Source organism: Rhea americana, unplaced genomic scaffold, assembly GCF_003343005.1.
Source record: "Rhea americana isolate MKP2758 unplaced genomic scaffold, rheAme1 scaffold_74, whole genome shotgun sequence".
NCBI classification, from domain to species: Eukaryota; Metazoa; Chordata; class Aves; order Rheiformes; family Rheidae; genus Rhea; species Rhea americana.
In genome coordinates, this window is record NW_028186912.1 from 1,244,553 (window position 1) to 1,270,135 (window position 25,583).

General features: G+C 43.8%; 1 protein-coding gene across 3 annotated transcripts in view; it reads right to left on the minus strand.

Moving 5' to 3' along the window:
* IQGAP2 (IQ motif containing GTPase activating protein 2) overlaps positions 1-25,583 on the minus strand; it is a 125,836-nt gene that overhangs the window by 80,284 nt on the left and 19,969 nt on the right. For all 3 annotated transcript variants that reach the window (XM_085321998.1, XM_085321997.1, XM_085321996.1), the window contains exon 2: positions 24,823-24,922. In XM_085321998.1, coding sequence (XP_085178124.1) covers positions 24,823-24,922 — 100 coding nt within the window. The remainder of the gene's footprint in view (positions 1-24,822; positions 24,923-25,583) is intronic.

Here is a 25,583-nt window from a genome sequence, read left to right on the forward strand (position 1 = left end):
CCACTTACTCTAAGGTGGCAAAGGCTTTGATCTCAGGGTTGTTCTAAGGTACAGGTGGCCAAAGAAGTGAGCACGCTGCCTTCCTCCCCGTCCCGTTCTCCACTGCTCACTCTCTGCTTTTGTGGCTGCACCAGTGTGCCCAGGGACGAGCTGGACTGGGGAGCTCATCCAGCTGAGAACTAACACAGCAACACACAGTACACCTGTGAGTGCTTGGCCAGATCCATCCCCTGGTCTGACACACTGCTTGACCGCACGAACTAGCGCTGGTGCAAAGGAGACAGCAGGAGAATGGGATTACTCAGCTTAAAATCATCAGAAAACATGGTCAAGGAATGCTTCAGGGTTTCTTTATGCATTGTGCACTACCACTGTATTTAATAAATGCACATGCAATTCTTCTGAYGATAGAATTGTACATCTGATATTTAGCTATTTCCTTTTTTTCCCCTTGTCAGACGAATTTCTAAATAGCCCTTGGTTTGTACGTGAACTATTATATTACCCAAATTACATCATTTTCTGGCAACTATGGCTGGCATAGCGTGTGAGTCACTTTCCAAAACTAGGGGGAGAGCTGCACTAGGGAAGAACGTGTGATTCAAAGATATGTATTGTTCTGGCAGAGCGTGGGGTCCACTCGAGTTCAGTTGCTGCTCAGTGCTGAATATAGACKAAAATCTCAGTAATGGCTTAAATGAAAAGGAGCATCTGAGAGAAGCGAGCAGGCAGATACACAACTGCGAAAGTGTAGTTTAAAAAAACTGGGGCTACGTTATCCCCGGCTTGCCTGTGTTTGTTTTATCAATCTTCAATGCAAATGTGCAAACATACATTTAACTATTAATATTAATTAGCTTACATGCGTTTGCCAGCTAACACAGTTTACACAGCTCTAAGTAGCAAGCTTGCTGTCCTTGTGCACAAGGCAGGAGCACAGGGCTGACAACAAGCCTTTTCTACACAGCTCCATCCAAAGCTTTCAATTAATCAATCTGAGAAATAGATGGCAAAGAGACCCAAAACACTATGGAAACAATTTCTCATTACAGAACATCTTGAGGAATATTACTAATTATCACATAAGTGTTTCCAGTTCTTCACTGAATCCAGACAGTTATCCACTCTGGGAAGAATGTTTCCTCTTTAGTCACTAATTGGATCTTGTTTGCAAAGCCAATCTTTGTTGCAATCCAACACAGCTTGGGAACCAGGGTACTATGGGGGCAGAAGTTTAAATGCCTCTCCAAAGCRGTCAAAGACACTAGAAACATTGTCCACACACAAAAGGATGGGGCTTATTACCACGTTATCATTTTCCTTTTCTGTTGTATRAGGTCTTACCTAAGCTACAAAGTACTAACCCTTTTCCAGAGGTATTAGCAGCACCTGATCTCACACAAATGCAAAGTCCTATTTAACATATGTATTAATCAGGAAGGCTAATTATACACTGAATCATTTGCTTTAAATACTATGCATTAGACAGATTTATTAATTGCTTAAGTTTGGGAAACTTAGGAGAGGAAGCTATTCCAAGACAGACCCACTACCACTCAATTAAAGCGATGGTGCACACCTGAATAGGGCATATTTTGCTGTATGTAAGTCTTCCCGCTTCAAACTCAACCTAACTGTTCTTGCCAATAACAGGATTACCTCAAAATGTCAGAAATTCAGTGACCAGTTTACTGCAGTTTCTCTCTTTTCACACTGCAACAACAGCTTGGACACTTCAGAAGATACCACATGCAGTCACGATAGCAATAGTGTCTGTTCAGAGGTGACAGCAGTTTTGATGATTTACATATAACCTATGCATTTCGCGTGAGGTTCTGCTCTTCAGCAGGTTAACAGACATGGTAAAGAATGACCACCAAGAGCGGCCCCCATTTTACAATATTGTGTAGTTCTCTTCAACTCGTCTGCTACTCCACCTTTCTGTCCTCTGCTCAGAATGAGACCAAAGCCACGCGATATTGTTTCAGCGCTAGAACACAGTGCAGCGCAGTGAAGTATTTTGGACTCCAGCCACCAAGCAGCTGGGTTTCTCCTTGGCAGACAGCATTAGGTCAGAATTCAGATGCATGYACCAGGTCCCCTGCATGGCCCCAGAAAAGTGAAAGAAGTAGGCRCAAAGCTGATGTTAAGCCATTTTCTGCTCTATCCCATCTCCACCCCAACTCTGCCCAAGTCCTTCCAAGCAGCCAGACAAGGTCACTGAGGTGACCTCCAAAGCCAGTCCCCAAACGTGACCCCTCTGCTGCAGCAGGCCCTGGCCAGCAGAAGAGCAGAAGAGGTGCTAGCTCTTTGGCCTCCTCAGGCTTCGGCAGCAACGCTGTGCTGCCACATCTCCTCTCTGCAGGGGTGCGAAGCGGCCAGGTCCCACCAGAACAACAAGCCATACTTCCTCCGCTGCCCACCAACAGCGCTTTGCATTACTGTGTTAACCAAAGCAGAGGCCTTCATTACGTTTTAGTTTTGTATAATGTTTGACTACCAAAAAAGTCTGTTTCACCTTTTGACTTTCATACACTAATGGAATATMATATTTGCAGTACAATTATTCTTTAAACAAACAGTCACTAAGAAGGTTCCTTGAGGTAAGCTGGTCTAAGTTCAGATTCTGCTAAAGCTTTGTCTTTGAATGTTAAAAAAAATAAATAATAATAATAAAAAGATTTTATTCTATCAAACCCTGATGGTGTGCCTTTTCGAGGGGTAGGAGCAGGCCCACYGGTGCAAACAGTTTGCCTTGCCTTGTATCAAATTTAAATGCAGAGTTCTGAATACTAATCATTCTAATGCCAGGAAATCCATACTGGTTCCTATATTTTACATAAAATGAATGCAAAATGCTTTGAGAAAGAAAGATTCAGGATTTTGTCTACTTTTGCAAGTTAGAACAAATACCATTGACTATTCCTACAGTCTTTTACTTGAACATCCTAGAACAAGAGGACAGTAAACCAGCAGYTAAATCAAACAGGCAATATGACTTCTCAAAAACGATAGAAAAGATGAAGTTTTCCCTGAACCTCTAAAAGAGGTGGAAGAAAAGAGGAGAGTGCAGTTCTTTGCAATGAGTGAAAATGGCTTTGCTCAATTCATGCACTTCACTGGGTCTAGATGGAGCAATCATGGTAGTATTAAACAGATCAGGTCTTTGATTAAAGAGCGACTTCCTCACCATCAGGTTGTCTGATGGTTGGAGAAGTAGCAGTAACAAGTTCCTTTTGGGGTCAGTCAGATCTGTCTGTCACTGTCACACCTACAGTAAAGTTAAAACCGACAAGAGGAAATCGTACTTCTAACAGCAAACAGAAGATCTAGGGAAGCTCTTCTGTGGTATCATTGTGGGTTTTGTCAGTTAGAATAAAATAGTGCACAGGTTTGTATGTACTACTTACACTTGTGCTCAAAGGTTAGCTCTCCAGTCAGAAACCACTAGACTAGCTAGGTCAGGTGTCTGTTTTGATAAATCCTCTATAAATACTTAGAAGAAAAAACTGACTACATCCAAAAYTGTTACTTTTCAGACCAAGTTGTCATCTGCTTACTCATGCAAACAAGTACCTTAATTTCATATTCCTCCAAGGTCGTTCATCATTCTTAGTAAAGGGCTTGGTAAAGGGTTAAGTGTGGGAGGCTCTCAGGACCTGAAAGTGAGAGTTAACTATTTGCTTTGTCAAGTGTGCAATGCAACGCAATTTCCTCYTGCTATGACGAAAAGGCAGGCACACTGTCAGGAAACTCAAACGGTTTAGAGGATTGGAACAGTCTTAAAGGTTGTCTCCCAAACAGAAAATGTTTCTGTTAATCTCAAATTTCATTGAGAAACTATTTTGAACCTGCATATCAGAAGCACTCTAGAAAGCGTAAGTTTGAGTGACCATTACCCAGGTTGGACAGGAGACCCCGTAGATCTATGCTTTGCCCCCAGCATAGTCACCACAGACTCATAAATACATTTTACTAGTCTCAAAATCCTTTGAGTCTCAATTTCTCAGAATTAAACAGAGTAATTTTTCAGCAGGTTGTTTCTATCAGCTATTTACTTCAGAGGATTAACTTATAAGGTCTGTGGATAACTTGTGAACGCAGGTGTAACCAGAGGCCAAAGAAATGCAGCAGGTTTGAAAATAGCCTCAGCTGAGTACTATTACCAGCCCTAAATTTCAGGTACAGTAATTCAGACTTTTTTGCATAAACRGTATTGGGCATGATTCAAACAGCTGTTTTAGCAAGTGTAATCCTTATTTCCAGTAGCTGTACTATATGAGAACACACAGATGTATACAGATGGTGTAAAAGAAGCAGCAGTCCCAAGGACTGTGCTCAAAGTCACTCAKCCAATGATATCGAAACACAGCACTTACAGAACCACTTCAGGCTCAAATTCAGTCAACACTTTTTTTGTATACAAGTCTAGACATTTTCCTGTACATTTATGTGGAATGCACAAAAGGTTGTAAGAGGGAATAATGCAATTTTCCTTCAGACCATTGAATTATTCTGCTCAGCTGCTGCTCAATATTCTTAGTGTGACAGATGATAACTTTTCAAGCTCCATGGAGAACAAAAGGTTGTTGCCTGAGGATAGGACAGTGTTACCTCAGCATCTTAAAGATTTACATGCTTGTCCTTTCTTGAAGAGGTCAGGATATTTCATTAGGAGACAATTTCATAAGTTAACCATCTAATTTGACTTGAATACTACCTCTATGCATGCTGGCTATAAGTACCCCCTCTACAAGCTTAGGTATTGTAGCAGAGATGCTAATAGCCAGCATAGAGTTGACCCCCTGGAAACATCAGGTTTGAGGTTAAAGTTACGTAACCTGTCCACCTTTAGCAGTCAGAGTAAGTGCCAAAAGGCTGTGTTCCTCCCACTACCCCTTCAAATGACAAGCACACTAACAAATGCCATTTTCCTATAAAACTGCTCAGCACAATCACATAACATCACACATCAGTTGAGGTTGGAAGAGACTTCTGGAGATCTAGTGTAACCCCCYGCTCAAGCAGGGTCACCAGAGCATGTTGCCCCGGGATAGTAATACCAGATAGTTTTACATAAAATGTATATTTTAAGCCTACTATATTTAAAATGTTTTTGAAACTAAGCGATATTTAATTACATTTTAAAAGAACAAGAATTAGCTTTCCAAAAACTAAAGCTTTATTTTGAATAATTTATAAGAATGAAAAGGAAAATAAGGTTTTCTGCTACCTATTGAAGTCCCCAGAACATCCTCCTCTTAATGAATTTTTGTATGCTCAATAGTGCTCACCTAGATGGTTTCTCTAATATATCCATTCATTAGGGAAAACAAATCTTGGAGTGAAAGGACCTTGGTAACTTTCTCCAACCAAGTGTGGCTACTCAACMAAACTAAAGCAACTAGGCCTAACCTATTTTGATCCGAATCAGCCTATTACAATCACTGAGATACCTCCAAACCTCCGGAAGTTCTCTGATGGAAGCAGCAATAACCTCAGACAAGCAAATAATACCCAGGAAGGAGCCCTGGGGCACTGCAGAACTGTTTTCATAAAGTTTCCTGATTGCTCTTCCACATACTGTAACCGGCCTTTGACTCACTACTGTCATTTCAGGTACTGATATCCAGTGTACCAGACAGTTCCCCCTAAAAAGAAAAGCCAAACATCTTGTTTCATTATTTGAGATAACATTCACGAGCGAGAATAGTCAGGCTATCAACACCGGGATTTACTTAGACACTCCCTGCTGAACTTATCTAATTGTGACAGTATCTTATTAGTGTAGTCGTGTCAGGTGAGTGCACACAAGCATGTGTACACTGACGGAAGGAATCAGAAGGGACCATAACCTAGAAATCAACGTTAAATATCAGTTTGATTTCTGAGTGTAAAGGAAGCCGCAACCAGCATCATATTTGCTTCACCATCCAGCACAGTGGTTGTGCTGCACCACTCACCACTCCTACCTCCAATGCTAACCAGAAATACCAAGTGAATTGCAAAGGCTTCCAAACTCCGGGATAAAAGGCAGATATTGTTTTAACACCTGAAATTTAGGGGACGAAGATTAACAAMAACTAACATCTGGCTGCCATCAAATCACCCTTTGAGGATCAGAGAACATTAGCAAAACCAAAAGGATCTGGTGTTTCTAACTTAAAGTACAGMAACTAGAAAAATCAGTCATCAATAAAACTCCTACTCTCCACGGTAGGACCAGAAGTTGTCATAGAGATTAATAATCCATAGGACAGATATGAAGAAGCACTGAAGTAACAAAGAGCAAAGAGCAGCTGTAATTTGAGTCTGGATTTCCATTTCAGGACAACTTCCTAGCTGAAAATAAATTCCAGATAACTAACAACAGATTTCTCATCCCTTTTCACGCAAGGCTGCCTGCAACAGGAATAGGGGAAACAGGGATTGCACGAACAGAAGTTATCCTAACAAGCATCTCTAACAGGCGTTATACAGAGGCCTACATATGGCCTACATCTTCATTTTAATAAAAAAGTTTTGCTTGCCAGAACACATTGTTGCCACAACAGCAGTAGTATTTGCTGCGCGCAAAATAATGAACAGCTRTACTGATGCCAGATCGATTCCTCCTTTTGCGGGGGGGATAAACAACGTCAGCCAGCAGCAAGCACAGCCCGCGCGCTGCAGCAAAGCCATAGCAACCGGCTAATTCCTCAGGACCTCGCGGGGCACGGGTTCAGTCACGGAGCTGGGAGGAGAAAGTCTCTCCCAGGTTACATCCTGACGGCAGAAGTGCCGCTCTGAAAGGGAAGGAAAGCTATTCAGCCCCGAGAGGCTTAGTCTCTACCCAAAGGGATTTGCATGAAAAAAGAAACTTCATGCAAAAAAGCCCACACCAAGGTGTAAAGCCGTGGAGCGATAAACTGAATGTCTGGATCACTTATTTTGATAATTTTCCCATCTATTAAAATCCAAACCAAGGCTGAGCAGTGAGAATCAACAGATGCAAATCAGTGTTTTATGCTTGCTCTCATGTAAAAAAAAAAAAAAAAGCTGCATTCTCTAGCTGATAGCATGAAGTTATGGGGCAGGGTGGCTTAAACGGACAAATATTGCACAATGATTCCTTTCAAGCACTGCATATTGGCAGATCTCCATCCCTTGCAAACAAGAAGTTTGACCTGGGGGAAYGAACTTCTCTAGAATTTAAGATCTCATTAAAATATATGGTTACTGTTTCTCATTACTGCAAAAATATTGAAGTAGCACAATTTTAAAATACTACTAGCTTTCTGAGCATACAGCATTTTAGTTATCATTTACTCTCTTTACAGAACTAGGGAGACAGTATCGATACTGTTCATTTTTGCTGCTCATATTCATAATACAGAAAGGCCTCAGCCTGTACCAGTTTGGGACAAAATAAGCAATATCTGTAGTCTGGAGACTGTCATTTACATACAGACAATAAATCTCCTTACCCTCCCAAAAGCAAAGCAAAGGAAAACAGTGAGGAAGAACTAGATTTGGCTAYGAGAAAATAGTAAGAGCAGAGCCAGAAAAAGACCTCCTCTTTCTTAAATCAAAGAYGAGGGCACAGAACAAGAGTTAAAAAAAACTATTTTTTCCCTCCTCCCCCAAACCAGAAAGATATTAGCTAGAATTCACCTAGGTTGGGGAAGACTACCTGCTGAAAAATAGAGTCTCACCCTTACAGCCTGCTTCCTTCCTACTGATGAAGTACACTTAAAGAGGATACTCTGATCACTCCTCAATTTCCATGCTTACCACTGCCTAGCATCTTTCTAAATATTGRTAAGACTACCCAAATAGTGAGGGATTTCCAGCTTTCGTCAGTCAAGAGCACCCATTTACCGAGGCAAAAAGGAGACACAGCAGTTCGGAAAAGCCTTTGAAGTAGAGGGCAGTGCTTTGCTTAAGGGTAAGTAAAACTCATCATCAGTTAGTAGAAATARAGCTCTTGCATTTGAGGAGTCCCTAATAAAATATTAAAGTATACGAAAAAATAGATGTTTGGAAGAGCATGAAAGATAGTCAGTATTCTCACACARATTATGGCAGTTATTTTTAACACACTGAAAAGTAGAAGTTAGATTTATTAGATAGAAGGCACGGACTTCCTATGTTTTACTCTGGAAATAWTGCTTGAGTTTGCACATGACACATCTGCAGAAACTCAAATGCTTCAGTTTTTCTGCTGTGCAGAGATCAAAATGAGAAGACAAAAAACACAGCACAAGAACTGGAACACAAGTTTCACATTCATTTCTCCAAGATGACAAACAGCAACTCAGGAGCAGATCTCAAGCATAACCAGGAGGCAGCAAGTGGTCCTGAACAGCTGACGATGGAATAAATCACAGGTGGCTTTTTGTCTAGTTGAGTTTTCTTTTTCAGCAATTGGTAGGTCACAGGTTGCACCAGGACAGTACAAAACACTGACAACTCATTAAGTKTTGTCTTCTCTCCCCATTCCCATCTAAGTCACTTCATTGGTCTGATGGCTTTTTATACCATGATTTCTGTAACTGTCTGAACTCTCCCTCTTTCAAGTGTTATTTTGGTAAAAATCTGTTTTTTCTTAATTAAATGCCTTGGCTATTCAACTATTGAYTATAAGTATGATGCATATCTTCAAAAATAATGTGTATCTCAAAAATAGAAAACACTGCCAGAAAATATATTTTAGTTATATTAAGCATATTAATACCACACTTGTAACTGTCAAAATTACTACAACAAARTATTTACTGTCAGATATCTTGGTTATAGAAACTAATCTGGCACCTCCTGAGAAGTTTACACCTAGGAGTCAGTGACTGACAGCATCCCAAGAGATGCACATAAGCTGGAGATCCACAGCAAGGGATCAGCAGACCTTGTTCCCCTATAAAATCTCTTTAGCACTAAGCCCCCCTAACAAGTATATAGCTGTTCTCCCACTGTATTAGGATAAACGTTGATAGTTAAAGTACATCTAAGCTACTTTTGAAGAGCAAGGAACACAGCGTGCTTTAGCGGTTCATGTTGCGTGAGGTACAAATCAYTGTTTAGAGCGCGAGTAAATGGCATTTACAGCTCGGCTTTGGGACAGAGCAGAACAAAGACCTACTGAMCGCCACTGAAGTGAGCACTTATTAGGGCTCTTCTGAGGGAGGAGGGGTGTTGAACTGCACTAACCGAGAATTTCCAAAATCTCGGAGTTTCTATGTTTTTATTGTGAGCTCTACAAAGTATTGCATAARATATTTTTACACAACCAGCCAAGTTGCGAGGGAGGTCCAATAAAACTGTGCTGGGAGCCACAGCAGGGCCGGTATCAAGCAAGCGTACCCCGTTTGGGAGCCCTGCAGCCTGCCATCTCCCTGCTCACCGCGCRGTTGCCTGCCTGTCACCAATTCCTTCCGCGGCAGCTCCAGCCAGACCAGATGGATAAGGACAACAGGTCTCCTCACACTCGATAGCAAATCTTTCTGCCCGCTGCCCCAAGAGCATGGCCCTGCACGGAGGAGCATGCCTTCTGCTGCGCCCCTGCCCTGCTTTCTGGGGAAAGGAATACAATCTCGATTTTCTTCCTCTAGGGCAGCTTCCCCCTGCATCCAGAAAACCATTCTCAAACCTCCAGCCTCTCCTCCCCTGCACTTCCAGCTTCATGGGCTGCTCGACCGCAGTCCCCATGAGGATGGGTCTCCCTCAGGAAAGTCTCGTATATTCGCTGGAGCCCTTCCTTCGCTCTCTGCCTGGGKTGCCCCTACGTATGTGCATCCTTGAGTTTCTGCCCTCAGGCCACGTGTTTGCCTCTGTGTTTCATCTGTTTCSTCTCCTTCAGGCTCACACTTCAGCTTGTCTGACATCACCCTGCTCTAATTTCTGCCACAGAGACTGTTTACAGCTTTGCCAACTGATTTTCCAGAGCCATGCTCTGATCCTACAGCAGATGCACAGCAAGGCAAAAATTCTTTAAAATCAGGAACAGGTTTTTGTCAGCGGCTAGCAAACTGTAACCCAACTCGCTAACTTCACACGCTGTCCCCAAAGCTCAGCCCCACTGATGTGGCAAACGTGCCGGCGCTCCTCCGACCAAACCTCACACCCAGGACAGAGCTGTTCACCCTCCGCTTCCCTCCGTCACTGCCRCCACAACCTCTGGCTGTGGCACCCGCAAGGGGGAACACCTCTTTTACAGACCCAGGTCCCGTCTAAATACTGCCGCTTCCTCCTTTGGGTCTTGCGCATCGGTAGGTGAAACGACAGCAGCTGGCCATCTGCGCTGCCCCAGCGCTCGGAGGTTTCCCTTCTCCCCCCGCACCGCAGAAAGCCATGTGCATTACAGCAGCGCCACATTTGCTGTGAAATTCTTTTATAGATACYGAGACAGGATATTTGCTGTATTCATCCCTAATCTATTCAGATAGGTCAGTCGAAGTTCAGTGTCACGCATACCACTGCCAGACAGGGTATCCGGAACAGCATTTTCTCAAGAGCTTAGAAAAATGCAGGACAAAGGCAGACCTCGATGTGGCTACATATAAAAAAGTAGCTTTAAGCATGTGATGACTATGTCAAAATCTGAACCTTTGGCTTTCCTGATCTGTAGATTTATAGGTTCATTTGTAATACTTCATTAGTGAAATGCTTTTCTAATTGCTGAGACCTACAGGGGTAGAAAGAAGTGGCAGAAAACAGGTCATGAAGTGCTTCAGCCACCAGCATCAGGTCCATACCCTTAAAAGCATTTTAGTCTTTCCAATACATAGGATCAAGGGAAAAATATTCAGCAGCAGGGATTCCCCCACTCTGAGGGAATACAGCTGCTGCCTACCTTAGGGACGGGGCAGGCAGAGGTGAACAAGCAAGCAGGTTTAGGTGGGCCTAAAAACACCACATTTTGAARATTTTAGAAAAATATATTGATGGGCTCCTCCCTGATTGGGGTGGATATTTCTTCACCATTCAGCTCTTGGAGAACTGTCAGGCCTGCTGAAGACATGAGCCAAGTCAAACCGAGCAAAGCTGCCAGTGCAGCCCAGCATTTCCCAGGAAGGCCGGACAGCTCAGCCGGCAGCGAGCACCTACGGGACGGGACGTCTCTTGCCCGGTTTCACTCARAAAAGCAGCAGGACCTCGTGTTTGCCTCCTCCTCAGCGATGCCAAGTTTGTAATTCAAAACACTTCTTCCAATATCCAACCTTGAAAAATCATCTTAGGATTCAAGATGAGGCCTTTTCTTTTCACCTATTATTTGCAGCTGCTAAAAAAAGCTTCTGCAAGGAGAGTCTAATCATTCTTGGCAGGTTTACATCAGAATAAGTTAATAAACCGTAGTCAGTCTTGCCTCTAAGAGGAATCAAACGCAGCTCGCGCACAGCACTAAGCCGGTGCGGCTGACAGCCGTGAATTACGGCAAAGGCTCATTTTTATCACCAGCTCGAGCGCTTTTGACTTTTAATGCATGACCTCTCAAGTCAGGATTGCACTTAAACTCTTTTTAACCACTTTCTAGGACGTATTATGTCAGGGTGCTTCGTCACAATTTCTGAATATATGCCTTGAGAAAAACTTTCCAGCAGACGATGCAGCAGGAGAAAAAAAAAATGCCCGAGGTTGTTGAGCTCCTTGGCTCCTTGGTCCGGCTCCTCGGAGTGATAAGGTCATCACGAAAACATTCGGCAGCACTGCCTCGACAGCATTTCAACGTTTAAATGTCAGACGTGGATGAAAGCAGTATTGTGCAAAAGCTCTAACAACTGTTATTTTAGAAGTGCTTTATCAGGCGTTACCAAAGCCGTACTTCTCAACAAAGCCGTTTTCATGTTTTACGCGCCTGCTCTAACGCCCTCCAGGGAGGGGTTTTACGAGGAGGATTCGCTCCTGCAAGGTGACGCTCGTTTTTACCACCGGACCCGTTTATTTCTGCAGTGGCTTCTGCAAACTGCCCCGCTCAGCTGGCGAACCTGCGCCCCCGTCCCCGCATCCCCGCTCAGCCCGGCCGGAAAGGAGCAGCCGTCCCGCCCGGCGTCCGAGCGGCCGCGGCGGCTCCCGGATGCTCGAGGGCTCCGGCGGCTCCTGCTCGCTGCGCGGGGCTGCCGCAGCTCTGCCGCCTCTTCCACCTTCAGGGACRAGAAAGCCTTAAAGAAAAGGTTGTCCAGGCGCCCGGTGCCATAAAGCTACTCCGTTTAAAGGGGCTTATTCCACCGCCTCCGTGCTGTTTCCAAYCTTTTTCCTCAACACTAAGAATTGCAACAAAAAGGCTGAAAAATGCAGCGACCAAGAGAGGAAGATCAGAAACTTTGTCCACCCACCTCTTACGAACCGAAACGGGGAAGTGGGAGCTCCAAAGCCAAAGGAAGCCGCTCCTCCAGCGCACGGCTAGCACGCAGAGCGTGCTTGGAGAGTTTTCAGGGGTCTAGGCTTTCTTGCCCAGAAGCCGCCCTACTTTATTTTTTTCATGCAATGTTAAATACCTGTTTCATCTGATGCTGGCATCCTCCCAGGTCAGAAAGGGGGCTGTTCTGGCACACTCTTCTTAAAGCCTTCCGGGCGACCTATGAGTTCTACTCCAGAAAGCCATTTTCATACCAATTTTATCTTTAGYTTCAACTAGAAAAAAGAAAAGGTGCCAGAAGGAATTTGCTCTGCTTGCAAAAACTCCAAATCGTCCTTGCACTTTTACTTAGCCCTGCTCCCTGCCGTTCCAGTAAGCAAGAGAAAACTAAAAATTCATATAAAACCCAAGTATGTTCTAACTTCTCATTATGCTTCTTTTGTTGCGACTGAACTAAGATTTTGTATGCTGTAGGCAGAGGCAGCTTTTTATAACAGTCACCTACTTGTTCACATCCTGGGTTACATGAAAGGTTGCACCGCACACTCAACATTAATAATTAATCTAATCAGGTTACCAAAGTACCAGCTAAGCAGGATCTTCACAAAAAATGTGATTCCTCTAGTGACACCAGCTTCACCTTCAGCACTGAAAAGGCATAACCAATGAGCCTTATGAATGCTCTGCCTTGAGAAAACTGTTCCTTTTACAAGATACAGATCTTGACATTAGTAAAGTCAGAAGTACTGAATGCATGTTTCATTAAACACCTTTTGAAGCCAATGCTGTGAAAAGRTAATCCTATTTTTGAACTTTCCAGAAACTGATTAATGAAAATTGTGCACTGCAATATGAATATCAACATTTTTATGAAACCAGTGAAGCAACAGCAGATTTCAGCCATATACTTTGAAATCTGATGACCAACTATAAGAAAGGAAATGTCTTTAGAAAAGCCGGATCCATTTATTTTTTTTGCACTAACTCAGAATCCAAACAAAAATTGCATCAAATCTGATGTTTTGCCAATGTACAGATTTTGGCCCCAATTTTAGAAAGCAGAGCAAACACCAGTAGTAGCTCTACTGACCCCAGCAAATACGCAGTATTTCAAGGGCGTTTCCCAGATTTCGGAGAAGACTAAAAGCACTAGCTGCAGTCTGTTACTTCTTCCTTGGCCTCTCAGATTGTTAAAAATCTATCTTGTTAAATCCTCCAGTTGCCCCTGCTTCACTAGTCTTTTGTGCCCTACAATGTACACGTTCAATCTTTCGTTAGACAACTTCATAAAGGACTGAAATACTGCGTAGCATGTTTTCCTAAGCAGCAAAATAATTACTGTTGACATTCAAAATACTAGTGGAATCTCAGCCAATAACCACAGGAGCAAATGAGTTGGTTCCTACCCATTTCAGGCACTGGAAACTCAAGCACTATCTAATTATAGTCCTCTCTGTACGAACAGGTTTCAAAAGGCATACAAGATGCTGGAAAAAAACCCTGAGAAGTCTGTCGTACTCCCAGCTTCTCCTTCACATCCTAAGAGTGCATAAGCCCCGTGCCACAAAATATGGAAGATTTTCATACAAATTTGAATTTTGCATTGGCCTTTCTTATGGGTGCTTTCCTTTTTTTTTTTTTTTTTTTTATTTAATAATTGGTAGCATGCCCCATGCTGCTCAGTAGGAAGAAGAGGGTCCCCAGCAACAAGGGGACTAAAACCCTTCAGTGCCCACAACTGCACTGTCTGCACCAAGGCACAACCCTCCCTGCGTGCAGACGATCCTGGACACTGACCCTACAACGGCCAATTTGCTGCATATCCACTCTGAGCAGGTGACGCCCTTTGCATGGAAGTAACACAAGAAGTCTTTCCTAAAAATAAATGGTGTCCAAATACAAGTACCACCTTCTAGCATGGAATCTTGTTTTAAAGTACGTTTTCTCCCATTACTTCCCATTTAGGAAAGCAGTCCGTGCTAGCAATCATCATGTGATACCACTTCGACCTTGAGGAAGTGGAGAAAATGTTGAAATTGGAATCACAAAACATAAGCATATTTATTTAGTGGCAGGAGATCAAGGTTTGCTCTTTGGGGACAGCAACAGGAATACCAAAGGAATGCATCTGCCGACTTTATAAACAAACTAAATGTAAACATATGCTAGTATCATTCAATAATTTGTTGGCAGATTTACCAAGACTCTAGCAGAAGCATAAGCCCTCCCAAAGATAGTAGCCATCCCATTTCTAACTCTCAGCATTAAGCTAACCAGAATATTGGGTCAGTACTCTAGGGAAAGAAGATACAAATGGGAGATTTGAAAATACTATGTTTGAAAACATATTATTCAAATAAATCCAAAAATGTACAAACACAGGCCTTTTCAGAGAAGAGACATCACTATTTTATCAAAGAAAAATACTCCCCCCCCAACTGCACAAGTTGGGCATATACAAATTTGAAGAGCTAGCTTTGTTTTAGAAAGCACTCAAGGAAAACGCAACTTTTCGAGTTAATGGGTGTATCAAGTTGATTCTTCCCTGTTCTATAGATGTTCATCTGAAAACAGGAAGCCCTAAAACCAAACTTCAGTCACGAATCCTATTGAACTCTGTCCCAGCAAAGGCCGAACACAGCGGAGACCGAGAGCTGGCACTGCCTCAAGCCCGCGGCCGGCGCAGCCTCACGTGACCGGCTCTGTACGTCGTGTAACACCGGCACRTCGAAGTTCAGCGTTACAGCCAACGGAGAGCACAGCGCAGGGAGGTGCTGCAATCTGCAGTTTAAAACCTGTCATGAAAGGAAGGTTTTCCAGCTTGATATCTACTTATTCCACATTATTTCCATGCTTTCTTTCTTTCTTTTTTTAAAATATACTTAAATATATTTATTTCTTTTATTTCTTTATTTTGCAAGTTGCAGGCATGGCCGCGCCAGCCGCTGCCCTTGTATCCCAGACCTGCCTTTGCCACTGAGACAGAGACAGATGGCTAGGCAGCAAAATGCTACAGGTAATGAAAAGCATTATATTTGAGGGCAATTTCTTTCCTTACACGAGTTCCCTTTAGAATCTCTTACTTGCTGCACCGAATTGCATAGCACTCCCTTCCACTCTGATCCTGATCAAGCTTTAGAAATAGCTAATGTGTCATAGATTGCAGAAGTGCTCGAGGTGCCAGACTAGATTTATCACTTCCCTCAAGGAGTGGGCATGCCAGCAATAACATAAAAGCGGTGCCTCCAGATGGAAGAAATAAAAACAAGAATCAGAATCCAGACTCTCATCCCCACAGCAGTACAGAGCAGCACAGCTAGGACACTTCTGCACATCAAACCTTTACCGTACATCTTTGCATTTGCATATCTACAGCCTCTCATGCCAGAGCAGGCTAGCTATTTGTCCTGTGGGTAGCTGGAAAATTGAATATGCAGCTAACCCTTATTCTGCTGGGATAAATCTGTGCTCAGTTCCACAACAGTTCACTTGCCTCCATTCCTCACATCCACTAGAATCAAAACAAACCTGCAAGACTGTCTCCTGCACAGTGGTAGAGCTGGTGCAGGTACAGCTAAGCAGGAGCCTCTGCTTCCRAGCCAAACCCTGGCTAGCATTTTTAGAGTTGCTGGAAGCTGTGCAAAATCCTTCTCAACACTTCAAATTTGAGAGCAGCTCCATTCATTCACTTGAGAGGATTCATTCACACTTCCTCCCCCCAGGCTCAAAACCCATTCAGAGCTACCCGAAGCCRTATTTTGAAACTATTTTCAGCCCTAGTCGAAGAATAATGCTAGCATGCCGTAAAAACCTTGGAATACATTAAGCATTCAGGGATATGTGCKGATACCACTGCAAACAGAGACGACCACTACCTCACTTCTTTATCTGGTGGCTAACGCAAGGCTAATTCTTAACACACATACACACACACACACACTCACTCTCTGGCAAACATATCGAGGATATCTTGGATCCATCGTTTCTCTTAAATAAAAAACAGCTACATCCTGGGCTTATTCTCTCATCTGCACAAGCACTGGTATCTAAGAAGTTTCCTGTCCGCCTCATGTGATTTTGAACAGCAAAACAAAATCCTTGATAAGGAATATTCTTGTTTTKGTTTTATAGAAAACATTCCCTTGTACTTGCAGCTGAGTAAGTTTAATTAAAGTTGCACTAATTCAAATGCACATGSCAGTTTCCAAGCTTGGTCAAAATAACAGAGACATCACTGTTAAATTTTCCAAAGAATGGCTTGGCTTAAAGACCTTTTTCCCTGTCAGTGTTAAACGTGGGACTGAAGAGACTGACCAAGAGGAGGGGTATCAGAGTAACCAGCAAGTGCTTAAGCAACTGCAAGATGGGCAGGCAACTGGAAAGTAAGCAAATAAGGCATCAAGGGCTGTCTTGACAGTTTGGAGAGACTGCTGTACCCCAGCTTCTAGTGTATASCCTTGCATTTCAGTGCAGCTGAACAGGAAGGAAACTTCAATGTATACATGAACCACCGAGCAACAAAGCACCACACAGCACATGCAATGAGCCACACAACCCATGTACTTAGCCAAGCAGTAGTGACAAGCACTTTCCACATTACTCCAGATATAAAAGAGTAGGTACAAACTATTACATTACTCCTCCTGTCAGTGGATTGTTGAGATATTCATACCAAAAGCGATTTTTAAGGGAACCCAGTTTGATATGTCCCTCAGCAGGAGCCTTGCCTCACAACATACTTGCSCAGAGTAACTGGAGGGCAAAGCCCAGGTGCTCGATCACACCTACACATTTAGGGATCACTTACTCTTTCATGCCCCAGGATTTTTCCGGTTCAGTCATGGGGACATGGTAGTGGACAAGTTCTTTAGCAAATCTCAGCAATGACTGGACGAGGATCTCCAATCTCAAAGCAGCAGCTAGGATGTCTGAAGGAACTGGGGATTTCTACCTTCCTCAAAGCTATAGCAACATCTTCCTGCTCTAGGAGCATGGTTCTTGTCAATCAAATCCATGCTTCCAGTACAGTGAGATCCCACCAGCTCAGGCTTGTGGGCCCCTCACCAGCAGCAACTGTCTGCACAAGAAAATGGTGTAAAAAAGTTGTCAGCTTTGTAAAAGTTTTTGCCATGCTGCATGCAGCTACAAGTTGCTGCTTCTCTTCCTCTGATCTCTGAAGAACCTCTCATATCTTCCCACAGCAGTTTCTGCAAGGGCCTGGGCAAACACTTCTTCCAAAGATCAACACGTCTCCAGGACGCAGCCGCTGGGAAAGGAGGATCTCTGTATGCGAAAAGTACATTCCTGCATGGGAACTGTTGGAAAACAAATTCCATCAGCCCAGGTAGCTTCCTCCTCCAGTCTAAAGTAAACAGCTGTGTGACCCTATAAAAAAGCAATTTAAATGCTGCACAGTCCTACAGCTGAAGTAGGAGCAGCACAGTTACAGCACAAGCAGGTATGTGTCAGGCCATCTGCCCCCTGCTCACAGCCTGCAGTTAGCACAGGTGGCACCAGCACACTCTGGTGTGCATGTGATGATTTACCCCATCATTGACATTGCCTATACKTGTTCTCAGACAAAAAATAAGAGCTACACCCCAGCCCCCCGAGCTGACTCCATGGAGCCCAGAGACCTACCCAGAGGCTAAGGGAAACTATCCAGCCCCTCTAACCCGAAGGCGGGGACAAAGCCGTCCCCTTCCACCCCACAGCTGCTGTCGCAGATCCTGCCAACAGCACCTCCCTGTGAGCCCCATATCTGGGCAAGATGCAAACCCCAGGTCCGCTCGCTACTTTGATGCCCATAGGGGCAGTCCTCCTGTACAACTCTGCCTTCCTGTGCTGTTGCTSACAGAGCAGGTGTCCAAAATCCTGGTCTGCAACAGGCAGAAGTCCMTGTGAGCTTCCCTCGCCCCCTGCTTTCCCACTCCCGACACGCTGCACCAGCTGCACTGAAATGACTCAGCTCCTGGTTCATACCTTCATGAGATAAGGTAGCTCCAGGCAACCTCAGCTTAAACTCTGCGTTAACTAGGACCCATGCAGTGTGCGCAGTGGAGCATCAGCTTGATCTGAGAGGCAGCCAATCTTACGGGCTGAGTACAAAGGCAAACTGGCTTTCCAGTTTTACCACCACAGAAGCATGCAGAGAGGGAAGTGAAGAAGTGAACATGCCACACRCCTTCTCAATGAAGTTGAACCTATAAACCACACCAAATATGAGRATGTTGGAGCATTGCAGATTACTTTCCATCAAACTGATTACTCTTCTATTAAAGAAATCCACAATTCATTTTATTAGAAGGCAATGCTTGAAACAAAAATAGAAAGTTTTGGGGAAGAGGACTGCCTCTGAAGTCCAACTGCACCRTTAGCTTTAGCACAGGCTATGGGACAAGTGCCATATGGTTTAGTCTCCAAAAAACAAAGGTCACATCCTTCATTGCTCAGCACCGTTATCTGACAACAATATATACTGAGCAATGACCCCTAACAYGTGCAAGTACTATCTCAACATCGTAATTAACAGGTCACTGTATCCTGTACAGAAACAGGAGTTCTCTCATAGGAGCACAAACCCTTCTGTCCTTCAGATCTTAATAGTAACACTTTTCATAMGCAAACATTTCTATCCAAGCAATTATTGGATTGATTGATATCACTGGTACTTGCATACAAAAACCCTGACATGTCTGCACAATTGCATAACTATCTGGAATAGGGGAAAAAAAAATGCTATTCAGCTCAACAGCTTGCAGTCTGTCTCCTAGGTAAGTGTCTCAGGATCAAGACATGGAACTAGCACACTTGCTGATCAACACCTCTGTGCAGACTGAGCTATTTCAGGGACAGGTATATAACCTGGACAACAGAGCTAAGTAGGATTCCTCCAAGAATTTTATATCTCAGGAAGGACCACAGTTTCAAAGCCTTGGCCTTTACAGAGCTGATGCTAACCTCCTCCACTGACTCTTTATGAGGCTTAAGGAAAGGTAGAAGAGGGAGGTGAGCCCCTCACAGTCTGCAACATGCCATAGGCTGCCTCTTTAAGAAGGATGTCTTTTTTCTTTTTTGACAAACACTCATATGAAACAGGTTATCAGGAAGCCTCTTAACACTTTCTGCTCATAGTCAGCTTGTTGAGCATCTGTAATATAATTTTATGCACTGATCTCTAAGCACAAAGCTTTAAATATTCTCTGTAGCCTGAAGGAAGATACCTTAAAATAGAGCATTTGAGTAGCACTAAGTCACCCCGAGCTCCCAGGGCTGCAGYGCCAGCACTGCCCGGCTTACAGAGAGGAGGCCGTGCACAAGCAGGCGGGATTCGCTCCTCGTGCTCCCAGCAACAGCRTCGCCTCCCACGCGAGCCTCGAGGTCCCACAGTCCTGAAACTGGAGCAACTTAAGCTTTCTAYGGGTTTACAGTACCAGGAAGCTGTTAGCTTATAATTGAACCGGTTAAGCACTTCAGGGCTTGACCTTTTAAGCATATTAACTGTACGTACATTTTTACACGGCAGCTTCCAGCTGTGATCCCATCAGTGACTGATACTGCCAGTGGCAAATGCGAATCAATTTAATAAAACACAGCGGAGTGAAGGAGGCAGTATTCGAGACCTACAGTGGATTATTTCATTTCCTATAGTAAAGAAATGGAGAAAACTGCAGATTTACCTTTTCCAAATAAAAATCACTATTCAAAAGAAATTCTCAAGATAGCTTTCCTTCACTGCATCTCAAGTATCTTAATCTGTGTTCTACACAAACTCTTGTCCCATGAGTAAAAAAGATAAAAAGAAAAAATAAGACTTAAAACAATGCCACTTTTAATTATGAAATTGCAATAGATACCTTGTAAAACCCAGTGTTCAGTCTGACAGAAAGAGACAGAAGTAGTAAAATGAGGCACCCTGTGGTTCAAATTCAAACTTACAATAAGAAGGTATAATTTCCAAGAAGCTAAGAGAAATAATCCCTACTTAATTATGGATGATTATAACCCTAGTCAGCCACAACAATTTTACTGTAAGCTTAATTTGTTATACACCAAAACTTCAAACACAGTTAAAAAGCCCTCAAATCTGTATTATCATTTACAGTAAGGTAATTACACATCAGTAAGAGACAAGCAACAACAAAAGCCAAATTCAAGGCAGTATCCAATATTAAGTAGTACAAAGATCATCTTTGGCAAGGAAGATTTTGTGGTAAATTTTAACCTATTACAGCTAACCTCACTCAGTGTTTTGGGGATTGCAAAAGTTATGATACTTTGTAGAATAAATAAGATATTGGGCTTGTAATACAGGTATTGCTTGCTCTTCACCTTAAACCTGTAGTATGTAATTGAAGGATTTCCAAACCATACTGAAAATGTGTTCCTGCAGCTCACTTGAGCTTCTGTTCTGAGCACCAATGCTTATATAGCTCAAAGGAAGAAAAATACCACTCCTCATGGCTTATTCTTAATTTTACTCTTCTCATGGGGTTAAGGACACTGGAGACTATCCATTTTTCTCTACAATTTTTTAATATGTAATAAATATTCCTTAAAGGCAAAAGTATTAAGCCAAAGAGCATGTATGAGCAATGAAAGAGGAACTTGATTTATCAGCAGCAGCTACCTGATTTGGGGGGAGGCAAAAGGGCTAGCAATCTACTGCAGCAGAACAAAATGTTTTTCAGTATCAAATGTAACACCCTATTCAAACATCACTGATCTTTGCAGATATTACAAGCCTACTTATTGTGTTTAAAAACCATTTCCTATTCTGTATGCTTATACCAGATGCTGTACCCAGCACAGAAGGTACTATTTGCAGAAGCTACAGCTACCAGCAACAGAAGATTCCTCTTTCACGTTAAACTTTATTATTATTATTATTAAAGCTGGGCTACAGGAAATAAGTGTGCAAACAGTGGTTTAAAAAGCAGCTGAAAGTACACATTCTTCGCCGTTTTAATTAACCCTGGCATTTTGAAATGCAGAGTTGCTATAGAACAATATTTTGATTACAAATACACAGGAGATACAGGTCCACATTGCCAGAAAAAAGAAGCAGCCCCTGCCACAACACTGAATGCAAAACCGTGCTCTGCCCCAATCTTTTGTTACTCAATGATTGTTTCAGCATTTATTCCTCTTTGGTACAAGCTAAAACACATTGTATTTGCACATCGCGAATTAGCTAAGACAGTATTTGCTGCTGTTTCAGCAAATGTTGACTGAATAGTTAAAAGCTGGCCTTGCTTCTACCTGYTCCAATGTATTGCTACCCGCAGGGTCCGGAATTACTGGAACACGGTCGGCACGTCCAGGCTCGGGCGGGCTGTGCGTCCCCGGAGCCCCGCCGCCCAGCTGCGGACCAGGCGGGGAAGCCCAGCTCCGGCCGCTCCCCCCACCGGCGGGAGAAGCTGATAAATCGGCTAAACCCAACYGTGGAAACTCTGCTCTCCGCGCAGGCGAAGCGCGCCGACGCCGGTGCGCTGCCAGGGCAGCCCTGCGCCCGGCTTCCCGTGCTCGCCCGGGTCTCGCCGGCGGGAGCGTCCCCGCTCCCGCTCCCGCCAGGGCTGCTCTCTTCCCTCCCAGGAGCCCCGCTTTTGTTCCAGCTCTACCGGCAAAAAGAAAATGCTGCAACCGCTCCAGTACAGAGCAGAGGCCGTGGCAGTGTGTTTCATGCCTGACCAAGTGCTCCGAGAGGGCGATAGCCGTGTAGTGGGAGGAGACACGGCGTTTTCTCGCGCGCGCTTTGGCTGCGGGTGCCTCTTGTTACCTCCCTGGTGGGCAGGCGCGTGCTGGGAGCTACGCAGCTGGGAGCTACAGACACCTCCGCTTGCCCACAAGCTTACTGTGTGTTTGTCACCAGGTTTGYTGCAGATTAGGAAGAGTCCTTCTCAGGTCAAAGTTACGTGAAGCACCTGAATTACCCCCATAGCTCACCAGGAAGAAGTGTCTCACCCTCTCTCCTCTTCCCCAGCAATTTTATCTGAAAGCACCCCCAGRGCCTGCGCTGTCGCCAGCGCTGTCACCTCCTCCCGGCTCCTTACCCTGCAGTCCTGCCCCCCTCCTTGCCAGGCCTCAGCACTCGTCACACCCTGCAGCAAGCAGATTCAAACCACTAACTGGGCAGTTCCCTCCTTTTTTTAATTCTTTGACCGACTTTGGTTTCCTGCCAGTTAACCAACTTGAATCTGTTTAGCACAAGTCTGCTCAGCACCAGGGCTGGCTTGTTAAGGCACAGGAGGACAACATCCAGCAGCATCACACATCAGCTCAGCCCAGGGCGACGCTACCCTTCAGCGGGGCACGAGGTTCAAGGTCCATCTCAGTGAGACTGCGGTGCTCACCCACACCTCATGCAGTATCAAGCTTTTGTGATTAATACTAAGAGTAAAGCAGAAATTTGAGAGTTGAGATAGAGATACTTCCASGTACCTAACAGCCCCAGGAGTTACTGCTTAGGCTGTTTGCTGCAAGTCACATTACCTGCTGTCAGAGTTRAAAGTATTTCTTCTAGAAAATCTCTAATGACACGAATCCACATGAAAATAAATACAAGGAATAAAAGGAGTCTACCCATAGCAGATGTTAATTCAAGTCTCTAATTATAAAAATAACTTCACATTTCCTTGCAAAGTGTCAAGAGACATTTCGGTGCAGAATGAGAGAACTGGAGTTCAAAGTAATAAATGGCCCTGGGAAGGGTGGGAGTGGGGAAATCAAGAAGATAAACTAATAGTGATAGACGAGAAAATATTGAATTTGGAGACTAATCACGATTTTTATCATGCCAGAAGCTAGCAGATTGGGCAGATGCAACAAACATAAGAGGAGCCTTGAGGAAAATTCAGTGCTTGTCTCAGAGCAAGTCTCCTGAGACAGCTGAGCTGATCTAACCACTCAGCAAGGCAAGGTGGAGTCTGCTCCCTTCCCAACGCACCCATGCAGTTGCACCCTGTCCCCTTCCTCCTGCCAACACTGACACCTCTCCGACCCATCAGTCAGACTAATGAGCTCACTACCCACTAGAAAACTAACTCAGCAAAAGAGCCACAAGTTTCATGCCCGTGCAGTTGGCTGGCTCAGCTGATCTCTTCCAAGCTCACCATGGAGGCAAACAGGAGTGCGCAGAGAGACTGTCCTTTCCAGCAGTGGAAAGAAAAATTGACTGAAATATGCAAACAGGGAAATGGCTTTTCAGCAGAAAGAGGAAGAGCGAGCAAAGGAAGCAGGGCTTGCTGCAGTAGGTGGACAGCATAACAAATAGGAAGTCAAAAGATGAACGATCGACTTCTTTAACAACGCCCCTGTGACAAGATAACTGGCAGCTAGTGGCCCCACAGCCACTAGAAAGGTAAATGTGGGTGCACCACAGAGATGGAGGGGAAAGCGTTTTGGACACAAAGTTCGCAGTACACTGCTTTACTACTAATCCCTGAGTGAACTGCACGGGATTACCTCATTCTAAGGATCCCGCAATGCGTCATCACATCGAAGCAGTTTGCTTTTCCACGGTTTTACAACTTGCATTACTAACTGGCAAAGTTCCAAATTCCCTTTGTATTGAGAAATTTGTAGGAAAATCACCCAGCTAGAAGTTGGAAATAGGAACAACGCCATCAACAAATGCAGAGTGGAAGTGATAGAGTCACCAGTGGAAGAGCAGGGCAGTAAAGTGAGCCCAGCAGCCATTTTTTAAAAAGACGAGACTGGATACTAAGTGTGAAATATGCTTTTATATGTGATAATAATAATACATATGTGATAATAGCTACTCCAACAGCAAGGGTTATCTTGCTTATCTGCTCAATAATTACAGAAATGTTGCTGAATATCTGTTTTAGGAATAAAGTATAGATAGTAATACTTTTGCACAAAGGTTATAAAATCCCTATGTCCTTGCAACCAGTGTTTCATCACCAGCTGTGGCTTCGAGAGACAAGTAGATTCAACCAATAGGTTAGAGGAGCTAAAGGAAGGGCAAAGTCCTAGTTGTCCTTTATTGCCCTTCCTCCACTTACTCCACACTACCACTGAAACACTGAGCCAATATGGTTCGTTAACCCAGTGAGATCCCAGGTAATTTTCTGCTATCTTAGCAACTTGAATCACTTGATAAGCACAAGCATCAAGAAGAGAGTAAGACAGTGTGGTCAGCAGCAAGACTTTCCCCAGTTAGTCACATAAGCCTGACTCAGCTTCTCATAAAGCCACAGCCCTCAGTTTTAGTGCCCATCCCTTACTTTAAGATAGTCAGCACAATGACTGAGAAGATTTTCGTGATTGTTTCTAAACTCCCTCTTTGAATTAAAGATCTTTTCATACTTGGGATTTATTTCTCTAATACTGAAGTGCTATAAAATGCCAACACTAAGTTAATTTGAGTAATTCAGAAAATCTTTTAAAAGTTACAATGTCCAAGAATACAGCTAGGCTGAAAAATCAGTATTTAAAGGCTAGGTATAAGTATGCTTTCATTTACTTACCTTTTTGCTTCTTCTAAGTGGCAGAGATACTCGTAAGCAATGTTCTGTCGCCTCCTCTCATCCATTTCTTCTGCTGAAAGCCTTTCATCGTCCACAATAGCTGCAAATAGAAACCCACAAAGTTACACATAAATCACGGGTTATTCTTAATGCAATTTTACTGAGAGCCTGAGCAAACTACTTCAGAACAGAAATTAAAATAGCCATCCCTTCTCCTCAAAGGAGGCATTTTATAGCATGGCGCACTAGGACATTTAGACTGTCAAGAGGATACAGTTCACTGTACCATGAATTCCACCTATTCAAACCGAGTATATATTGCTCTTGGTACGACACCTGGTTTGGGGGCAAGAAGGAGCATGAGAAAACACATGATGCTAGGGAGAGGAGCTGGCAAGATGTCAGCCTACACGTACTCTGAGAGTTTTGGGGACTTCCATGTGCAAGTTCAAAGTGAGCAGTGGATGGAGCAATGCCTTAGCAAGCTGGGCCTCAGCAGTAAGAGATGAGGACAACAGTGCACTGCAAGTGTATCTAAGGGCAACGTTGGAAACACGTGCAGTTTCATCAACCTGTTAGACTGCAACAGGCCAAGCTGCCTCCTGCTGATGCAGGCAATAAGGGCTGTAGCTGAATGAACCAGCTGTGGTATTTACACCTCTGCTTACTGCATCTACCACATCTCCTCCCACAGCAGCACTAGGAAGGATGACCCTCTCTGCACATCCCCAGCAGCAGATGTCCCTGACCTACTAACAGCT